General features: G+C 34.7%; 1 protein-coding gene across 7 annotated transcripts in view; it reads left to right on the top strand.

The window, feature by feature from the left end:
- LOC106868889 (uncharacterized) overlaps positions 1-10,173 on the top strand; it is a 44,653-nt gene extending 34,480 nt beyond the window's left edge. For all 7 annotated transcript variants that reach the window (XM_014914349.3, XM_014914348.3, XM_089355457.1 and 4 more), the window contains 6 exons: positions 937-1,029; positions 1,282-1,792; positions 3,190-3,348; positions 4,602-5,155; positions 7,051-7,114; positions 8,740-10,173. In XM_014914349.3, the coding sequence (XP_014769835.1) occupies positions 937-1,029; positions 1,282-1,792; positions 3,190-3,348; positions 4,602-5,155; positions 7,051-7,107 (1,374 nt within the window). In that variant the 3' untranslated portion in view covers positions 7,108-7,114; positions 8,740-10,173. The remainder of the gene's footprint in view (positions 1-936; positions 1,030-1,281; positions 1,793-3,189; positions 3,349-4,601; positions 5,156-7,050; positions 7,115-8,739) is intronic.
- The last annotated feature ends 326 nt before the right edge of the window (positions 10,174-10,499 follow it).

The raw sequence follows: 10,499 nt of genomic DNA, 5'->3' as shown, positions 1-10,499 counted from the left end.
ACAGACTACCATCTTAAAAAAAGAAAGCACACATGGATAATGTAGTCCAAGATATATTATGCCTGAATAAAATAACAGTATGGTCATGGCTCTGTTTGAACAGAGTGATCTGGGGGTAGCAATAGAAATATAAAAGAAATATAAAAGTGAATACTAACAACTGCAATATCCAACACTAACATTAAGATTATGTGTGTTTGTGTGTGAGATTGTCTTGAAATCATGTGATAATAGTCAAATGAGCATCACCATCATTACAAGTGGCATTGTTCATTTCCAGTCTTCCACAAAAAACAACACCTGGCCACAGGGAAATATTACTTTGCTGGGAAACTGGTAGAGTAGCTGGCCAAAGAAAATTTGTTTTAACAATTAATATCTGACCCATACAAGCATGGGAAAGGGGGCATTAGATGATGATGATGATGATGATGATGACAATGACAACAAGCTATTGTTGTAGTATGACCTGTTAGAAATAACTGCCAAATTTTCCTCAAAACACAACGTATTATTTTGAAAGGAAGGATATATTGTATATTATGGACCCAAATTAAACTCTATAAAAAAAATGATAAAGAGGTTGCTGCCAGAATGCTGATGCATAGTCCCAGGTCAACCCTGATGGAGCAAGTCTATCGTCAATGACATTTCAACCCTGATCATCTCATTTTTATTCAGATGCTGAATGTGTCTTTTTTTTTTTATGTCTGTAGAATGTGAATGAACTGATGAAGGTTGAGTGACTGTTTCAAGATTTTATCATTGGCTTAAACTGCTAAAATGTTTACATCATAGTTTGTTCTCTTCAATTCAAACTGTTCTGGGTCTAAACAACAACAATGGCAACAACAATAAAATAGTGGCTGTAGAAATTGTATTGATTAATATAAGAAATTAGTAATGACTGTATTAAATGCAGATGTTCTATTTCAGAATCTGATTGAGAGCCAAGATAAATACAACAGTCTCTATGCAGACATGAAAGAATACCAAAGAAATACAAATGAAGAAATTGCATCACTGAAAGTAAGTAGTGTTTGAAAGGAGGAAATTTATCTTTGTTGCAAGCTTAAATTAGCTCAGCGTCTCTTTCAGGAACACTGGGACCTGTGTATTGTCATGCAAGGTGACTATTTCAAAGGAAATGATGTTAAAACTGATAAATAAGTTATTTTTTATTTAACATAACTAATCTGGGAACTTTTTGAGACTGCCTTGTATGCCAAAATTTTTAGCCATTCATTTATTTATAAGTTGTTGCTCTTTTTTATATTCCAGACAAAAATCAATTTATTAACTAGCCCTGGAATGAATGGCACTATTTTGAAGCAGATTCAACAACAAAGGTCATCATCAGAAGTCGAACAACAGCAACAACATCAACAACAACAAAATTACAGTTTGTCCTCTCTGCTCCATCAGCAGTTGTCCTCTCAGACCCATCAGCAGTTGCCTTCTCAAACCCATCAGCATTTACCTTCTCAAACCCATCAGCAGTTGCCCTCACAGACACATCAGCAGTTGCCCTCACCAACCCATCACCTGTTGCCTTCACAGAACAATCACCAGTTGTCTTCACAAATCCATGCCCAATTACACACACACGTCCAAAAGCTACAGCAGCAATCATCTACACAGACCCATCAACAACCGAAGCAAACAACTGTGCAAGTTGAGCTACAGCAACAGAAGCATCAATCAACTGTGCAGCTACAACATCAGCAACAAAAGCAAGAACTGGCACATCTTGCTTGCAGTTTCCACTCCTTTCTGGATGACTCTAGAAAACGTACACATTTCTTTAATTTCAAATACCATTTCTTTTTATTGCGGTTTTTCTTCTCCTTTAGTATACAGTCTGGGTGATACTTGGGAGATATCTTGTTGAAGCAATTATTTTTACAGCCTTTCCTACTGCTAACCTTTTCAACCATCAAGTAGGGTGGAGCCAGAGTTTTGTCAGTCAGTTTGTTAGCAGAATAACTTGAGTACCAAAGAAAATGGTTAACAGTATTTCCTCAAGTCTTTTTACATTCTGAGTTCAAATCCTCACAGGGTTGATTGAGTATTAGTCACATACTGGGATTAGTTTAATCAATCATTTTCACTGCTAATGTTACAAATCTATTTTATAGCTACCATTCTATGTTAGCATAGGAAAGGCCAGAAATTTTCATATTTGAACATTTGCATTTAAATTATTTGAGAAAGGATTGTTGCTTATAGTTGTTGTTCCTCTGAGATCAACTTTGATCAATGAGACCTATGATCAAAGAAGTTCTAATTGTGACATCACTTCATCTTTTTTGAAGATTAATGAATCTAGGTATACTTCACTCAATGTATACTTTTTATTTTTGCTTTGCTATTTTTGAGATGGTAGGTGTAATTTAAGGGAAATGTGGCTGCTGTTTTCAGCACTTTTCTTGTTCGTTTTCACCTCTCTTTGATCTCTGTTGTCTCATGAGTGAGCATTGTTGGTGATGGAGGAGTGAATAGCTTCAGTCCATTCTACATGAGCAGGCTAATGATTAGATGGTATAATATTTGGTGAAATATTTGAAGTTAACTCACAAGTCTCACACTATAAATACATTGCAAATCTACTACATAGGCCATCATACAGTATTTTGTTGTGTGAGATCCATTTTAGCAATTTAGAAGTTTTGTGCTGGTTCAGGTCACCTTGTAAATAATCATTGCCTGGTTTTGTACTATGTTGTACTCATTGTCGTGCAGCTTTTGAATTTTGCAGGGGATAATGTAGCAAGAGTTAATCCTCTGGTTCAGTATACTGGAATATGTCATCCTTCTTTTCTAATTTTCTATTTGTTTCTGTAAGATTCGATGTGATTTTCTGCACATATTGCATCCAATTTTGCTTCTTGCATATGTTTTATATGTCTGTCTGTCCATAGGTTTGTTGGTGGTAGAAATTTGTATCCAAAATGAACAAGGTGAAATAATGTGCCATATAGCTTAGTTTCCTTAGAATAGATTATGTATTAACATCTTGTGTTAGAAAACTCACATTGAGCCTTACTCATTATCATTATTTCTCTATATATATACATCATTATATGCAATATCATAAATGCTATGGATGCTGAAGCATTAAATAAGGCAAATAGAACAAAACTATAATGAAGTGCCTGTTTATCATAAAGTATCATTCTTCTAATTCAGGCCTATTTGGATCAGCAACAGAAGAAGAGAATACAAATGGTTGGCATGATTCTTCTGCAGTTTATGAATCGCATCAAGGAAATACTCTGAGCAGTTTTAAAGCAGCTTTCCAGCTTTCTCCTCCTGTGCAAAAAACACATGTGTCTTCAAATTCTAAAGGTCTGGAGAATTTTTAATACAGTTTATGAATTCTAATAATTTACCATTTTGCAGGCAGTTTCAGATAAACAGTTTTCTACAGTTGCATTATTATATTCTTTTAAATGCTCTTTTATACTATAGGATTTTAAATTCAGCAGTGGATCTAAAAATTCATTGTTGATTTGAAACAGTGTCAGTAAGTTCTGCTGGAGCTAAGCTTATAGCACTAGGGTAGAATAGAGTAAAGTGCTTTCTTGGAAAATACATACAATAACTGTAACACTACTGTAGCTGTCAGTGATAGCAGCAACTCTCCATCATCCTAACCAAATAGATCTTTGGGAAATACATTGACGATTATATACTTGCATGCTAACAATCTACATTCAGCATTCTAGAGATACTAAGCCACTGCTGAGTTGAAGAGACCCCAATGGGAACTCCAACATGCAATAATTTATTGTATGAAATGCACTGTGTCAGTCTTGGCATAATTCTTCTGTCTCTTTCTTGTAGCTCCTGGTGGTGGCTACTGCAGAGATGTTTAAGGTGGACTTAGAGCATAACATTTGTTGTAGTGTTTTAACCAATAACTTAGACCATGGTTCTCCAATAATTTTGTAACTGAAAAACAAGGATGAAAGATATGGTTTAAAAACCATTTCATCAAAGAGAGGTAGAAGCAGATTTTGAGGTCTTTTTTTATATATCAATTAGTCAAAGAAGAGGAAGACTCTTGACTTTTGCATGACTTCCTAGATCAGAGAGATTGATATGGTTGATACATAGCCTGAACATCTTTAGGAAATATATGGACAAGGAGGGGTCTGGTCTGAATGCTTGTAACAGAATGAACTTTGCTAAATGCATCCAAGGACCTGATAGTTGAATTAAACTGAGCAACATATTAGGACAACCACCTAATATATACTTAATACATAAACCCTTGCAATTGTTGTTTAACTTCAAATCAACTCTGATCAAGAAAACCCATGGATAAAGATATTCTAATCATGACCATCTTGTCCTTCAGATATTTAGTTGAAAATTTGCGGATGCAATTAATAGTAAATTTACTTTTGCAACATTTAAGAGCTAGCCTTTGATCTTCACTTATTGGTTACTTTCATAAGGGGTCTGTTTCCTTTAAGCTGAGAAATGAGTGTAATCTTTTACTAACTAGGTAAGTTTAGGTTACAAGACTTGATCTAAGCTTTAACACAAAAGGTATTGAGTAATCAGTAAAATTTTGTTTCATGTTATTCTTACAGATCCGCTAGAATTTTTAGATGAAGCTGAGCTCTCAGCATCGCAGTCCATTTTTGACTTGACACAACAACCTGCATTGAACACTTCAATTATATCAGATAAGCATGTTACTGAAACTATTTTACCAGGACAAATTCCAGAAGTGTACCCCTTTCAGAATGACACAACTGTTAATTCTTTTAAATCAATAAACTCGGCAAATGTACCAGTTTCTCAGTCAGTATTGCCTGAAACTCACAAAGACATACCTGCTCGAGACAACTGCCTTTCACCAGAAATAGAAAGTAAATCTTTCCTTGCCAGCCAAATTGAAGAATTAAACAAGCAACATGAAGAAGCAGAAAGACTTTTACAGAAATTTCTTCAGAGTGGAAAAGAACAGGAAGAAATGTTGAAACTTGGAGGAGAGTTTGAAAGACAATCTCAGACTGAGTTCCAGAGAGCACAAGGAACTGATGATGTTCTAACATTGCCTACATCTAACCAAATCTCAGATGAGGAGCACCCTCAAACTCTAGAACAACAAAGAAGTAACTCGCCACATATATTTAATGGTGTATGTATATAGAGTTAGTTTATTGTATTCCTGTTTTTACTTTAATTCCTCATGTTATATTTTTACTGCTTTATTGGAATTGTTAAATATCATTCTCCCTCTTATCCAAGTGCTTATCCTTATTGCATATAACTTGTGATATAAATATTATATAAAACTTGAAGCACAGTCTTGCACTAGATACTTCCTTGTGCAATGCACATGCCATGAGAATAAGGTTACAATAAACTTCTTTGTGAATTAGAGCTTGTACTCTAGCCTTAGTTCTAACTAATTGTAACTCCTACTGTGACTCCTAACCATTTTAATACTAACCATAAACCTAAGTCTAATCCTACCACACAGGGATCATAGTTTACTTGCAAGAGGTTCCATTTGTCAAATCTATAATTATCCCAAGACATTTCTGCAAGTAAGATAGTGATTTCCAAAAAAGGGTCCAGAGCTCCATTCTACCGTCAAAGAGAACATAAAAAATATGAAATTCTTGTCTCTTCTTTGAGACCATTGTGACTTCAGGGAAGTGAAATTGGGTAGGAGGATTGGGAAAATATTTAACATGGTATTCTGGGAGTATGGCAGATTTAACAAGCTGCTCAGTTTAACAAGACCTTCACTACAAAGTCCTTGAGTGTCTTAAGAAGTGTTCATTCTGTTGCAAACATTCAAGGCAGATCCCTGTTCCCTTCATATCCACATTTCATTTCCTGCAAATGTTCAAGCTGTTCATCATTTGAACAGTCTGAGATGACTTACAAAAGTCATGGGCACTGCCCCTTCCTTTTTAACTTAGTTAAAAAAAAAAAGGAGATAATGCAGAGAGGAGGGATCATCAAGCATTAATGGGTTTGAACAAGAATGGGAAATAGTCAGAAAAGCAGGAACAAGTGTGTGTGTGTGTGTGGTAGAAAACACAACATGCTGTTGGATTAATAGCATGTGAGTGATTGCAGTATGTTGCTGATTAGCCTCTAATCAGCTCTGTAATGAAGATGTTCCAGTTGTAACATACCCATTCTTTCATTCAAATATATTATTCAAATATATTACTAAATTTGTCCCATTTTGAAAACACTAGATTTAAATTGAAGGGTGCTTTGATTGTTACTTCTGACAAGGCAAATGACCATATACGTTGGTGAGTGATGGTATATCAGTCAAATATATAGCATTCATTTAGATATGAATCTCTGTGTGCATTGATAGATAATGCAATATGCAAATTAATTCTTTTTTTTTTTTTTTTTACTTTACAACAATACCAGTTTCAGAGACAGTTCTACTTGGCAAAAGAAAATCAAAGAATTTTAGGTTTTGGAAAAAATGCTAAAAATCTTATAACTCTGTTGGACATTCAGTTAGCATATTGATGTATTCTGTTTTGTTGTTTTTTTTAAACATTTATTTCTTTTTGAGTAATTAAATTAGGTTAGTTTGTAACTAATAAATCTTAACAACCAGTATACATGTGAACAGTACTGTAAAGTTTATGCTTGTGTCCTGCAAAGTATCAGAGTTACAGTATGTTCTGATCATGAAGAGAGAGTTTATCCTTAATATCTTGTAAAATTGTAAATACCAATTCTCATTCATATTTTACCTTCAACTATTTTTAACCCTTTAGCATTCAAGCCGGCCATATCCGGCCAAACTATTTTACCTGTTTTATGTCCAAACTGGCCAGATCTGGCCTCTCATACCTACCCTACAATGCCATTCTAAAAAATAAATAATCACATCATCAAAATCTCAAAGCTACAAGATAATGCATGATTAATTGAAAACATTGTAAATAAATAAGCATTACATTTGATAGAAAAATCTGAATGCTAAAGGGTTAAAGATTCCCATTCATATTTGAGGAAAAATATCAAAATAATATCATTTTTCTGTAGGTATCTCCAGCAATATCGCCTATCATTGTTGAGGAATGTCTTGATCAAGCTGTTTAATTATTTGGTAAGTGCACTTTAAAGTGTAATGTTCGCCTCACTTATTCTTTGGCTGTTTCACTCCCATCCTTATTGTTGTTGTTTAGTTCCAAGTCTTGATTAACCCTTTTGATACCAATCTGCCTGAGACCACCCTTAGTTATGTGAATCAAATTTCCTATTTTAAACTGATCAAAAATTAAAACCTTCTCAGAATTAGTTTCAAATTTTGGCACAAGGCCAGAAATTACTTATTTTACCAACCCCAAAAGGATGAAAGGCAAAGTTGACTGCGATTGCATTTGAACTCAGAACATAAAAACAGACAAAATGCCAGTAAGCATTTTGCCCTACATGCTAATAATTCTGCCAACTTGCTGCTTTATCTTCTATCAAAATTAGATGCTAATTTATGTTCTTCATGTCAAATTTATTTTGATAAAGTTTTCATTATTTTAAAAATTAATTGAAACAAATCTAATATATTTCAACAAAATTATGGTAACAAAAGGGTTCGTGTTTGAGGCAATAAGGTCTGATTTAAAAAAAGAAAAAAATAATAATGAACATAGTAACATTATTAATTGTAGGTTTCTGACCAGTCAGTTACTTGCTCACTATATTTACAATGTCAAGAGTATCTGTGCAACCTGGGTGGTATAACTACCACATGGTATTTTGCACCCCGGTGTCACACAAACAGCACGTAAAAGCACCCATTACACTCTCGGAGTGGTTGGCATTAGGAAAGGCATCCAGCTGTAGATACCATGCCAAATCAGATGGGAACTTGGTGCAGCTCTCCTGCTTACCAGTTTTAGTCAAACCATCTAACCCATGACAGCATGGAAAGCAGACGCTAAATGATGATGATGACATATATATATATTGTCATCATCATCATCATCATCATCATTTAACACCCATCTGCTTTGCTGATATGGGTTGGATAGTTTGGCAGAATCTGAGAGGAGTGTTTTCTGCTCTTCTGTCTACTTTGTTATGGTTTCAATGGCTAGATGTCCTTCCTAACACCAACCAATTTACTGAGTTTAGTTGGGGGCCTTTCTCTTGGTACTAACACTAGTGAGGTCACCATGTTGCACGCAATACTAAAATCCCCTTGACTGAGTGGGACTCTAGTAGAGAGAAAGAACAAGAAAAGCGGCTTTATGTTAAGTGTCAAGAGGTTAAATATATATATATATATATATATATAGTAAAGGCACATGACTTAGTGGTTAGAGTGTCAGGCTCACAATCATGAAGTAGTGAGTCTAATTCTCAGACCCGGCTTTGTGTTGTGTTCTTGAGCAAGACACTTCATTTCACATTACTCCAATTCACTCAGCTGTAGAAATGAGCTGCAACGTCACTGGTGCCAAGCTGTATCAGCCTTTGCTCTTCCCTTAGATAACATCGGCAGCATAGAGAAGGGTATGCATGGGTGACTACAAGTCTTCCATAAACAACCTTTCCTAGAATTGTGCCTTGGTGAGAAACTTTCTAGGTGCAGTCCCATGGTCATTTGTGACAAAAGGGGGGTCTTTACTTTATATATATATATATATATATATATATATAGATATATATATACATAACTTTTTTATCATCATCAAAATCTAGAGTTCTAATTATATTTTATATTTTCAGATGAGCTATGTGAGCCAAAGATTCCCTCGTATCCGTCCAATCAACCAAGAAGAAATGCAAACATCATATCACACCTCAACTACCAGTTCTTCATTCCTTATCTATTTGTATTATATTATTTATAACCTTTGTTTTTTTTTTTTTTCATCATAAAATTATTATTTTAAGATTGAGTGGTGGTGGCAAAAACTGAATGCTGACCAACTTACAGTTTTGCTCTTTTATGTTCAGTTCAAACTCCACCAGAATTTACCTAAGTTTCTCATTTCACTAGATTCAGTAAAATGAATACCAATCTTGTAGAGGAAATGATCATTTCTAAAAGATGGAAGTTATCCACAGGGGCTCACCATTGGCTTGAATTTTAGATTTGTTGAAAATGATGTAGAGGACGGCATTGCACCGAATGTGCTTTCTTACCTACATTTTACGCTTCATCATTACAAGTTCAAATCTGACTCCAATCATATTATTTTTTATATTTCTTTTATCTATTTTTTTAAAAAACTTGTTTCATTCAATGAACTGCAACCATATTGGGGGTTGAAGGGTTTCAATCAAATGAATTGACCCAAGTACATATTTTTTTTTAAGGCCTGGTACTATTCTATCAGTCTCTTTTGCCAAACCACTAAGTACACATTGATGTAAACACACTAACACCAGTTATCAAGCGGTGGCGGGGAATAAATGCAAACACACACACACACACACACACACACACACGATATGTGTGACAGGCTTGTTTCAGTTTCTATCTACCTTATCCATTTGAGTCTTTGGTTGGCCCAGGGCTATCGTAGAAGACATTCACCCAAGGTGCTATGCAGTGAGACTGAATCCAAAACCATGTGTTTGGAAAGCAACTTCTCACCACATGGTCATGCCTGTGCTTTTATATATATTTTTTATTTCTGTATAAAAGGAGATCCAGGAGAGTTGATAAAATTAGAATGATAAGCTTTCCTTGAATTTTGATGATAAGCATTCACTTGTTCAATCCGTAGGTTGAGCATTGAAGTATTGTGTAAGTGATTGAGTATTCCATAGACATTTTTACCCTTCAGTGTAAATCTCAGTCTGAATCAGCATAATGCAGTATGTGACAAGAACGGACTTTTGCTTTGAAGTACAATCCCTTTGGCAAGCTTCCAATACAATTTCTGTCTGCCTGGTTTCATTCACAAAGCTTGGGGTTCACCTGACTTATTGTAAAAGACACTTGCCCAACCCAGGACCTGAATGTTGCAAAATGAACTTCTGAATTATCCCTGTACCCAGTCAACAAAACAAAAACCAAGGCTATAATGAAGTTTGCTTGTTCCTCTTATATTTTACTTAGCCAAAAATGTATAAATGAATATAAAAAAGCAATAAAAATCCTACCAGTTTCTTAAAAATAGAGCTTTTTGAAAATAAAGTTAAAAAAATTAATTCAGTTTCCTTTATTTAATTTCACCCTCTCATTTTTTAAGTATGAGTGCAATGTTTGAGTGATGTTTAAGTACAAGTTTGTGTTGCATTGTTTTTAGTTAATATTTTTGGCCAAGAAACTTCCTTCTTCTCATCTTTGTCATTTTTTTTTTTAATTAAAGGAAAGTAAAGTTAACCTTAGTAGACACTCATGATAATTAGGTTGGTTGGTTGGTTGTTTAACTACTAAGGGTATCTCCCATCATACAATGGGCAGATATTATTAGACAGCAAGCTGTGTTTTAACAGGGATTTGACTCCTAATTCTTGCATGTCAGTTATTTCCC

Source organism: Octopus bimaculoides, chromosome 7 (assembly GCF_046866305.1).
Source record: "Octopus bimaculoides isolate indiv1 chromosome 7, ASM4686630v1, whole genome shotgun sequence".
NCBI classification, from domain to species: domain Eukaryota; kingdom Metazoa; phylum Mollusca; class Cephalopoda; order Octopoda; family Octopodidae; genus Octopus; species Octopus bimaculoides.
The sequence above is the reverse complement of the archived record's forward strand: the minus strand, read 5'-3'. Positions and strand labels throughout refer to the sequence as shown.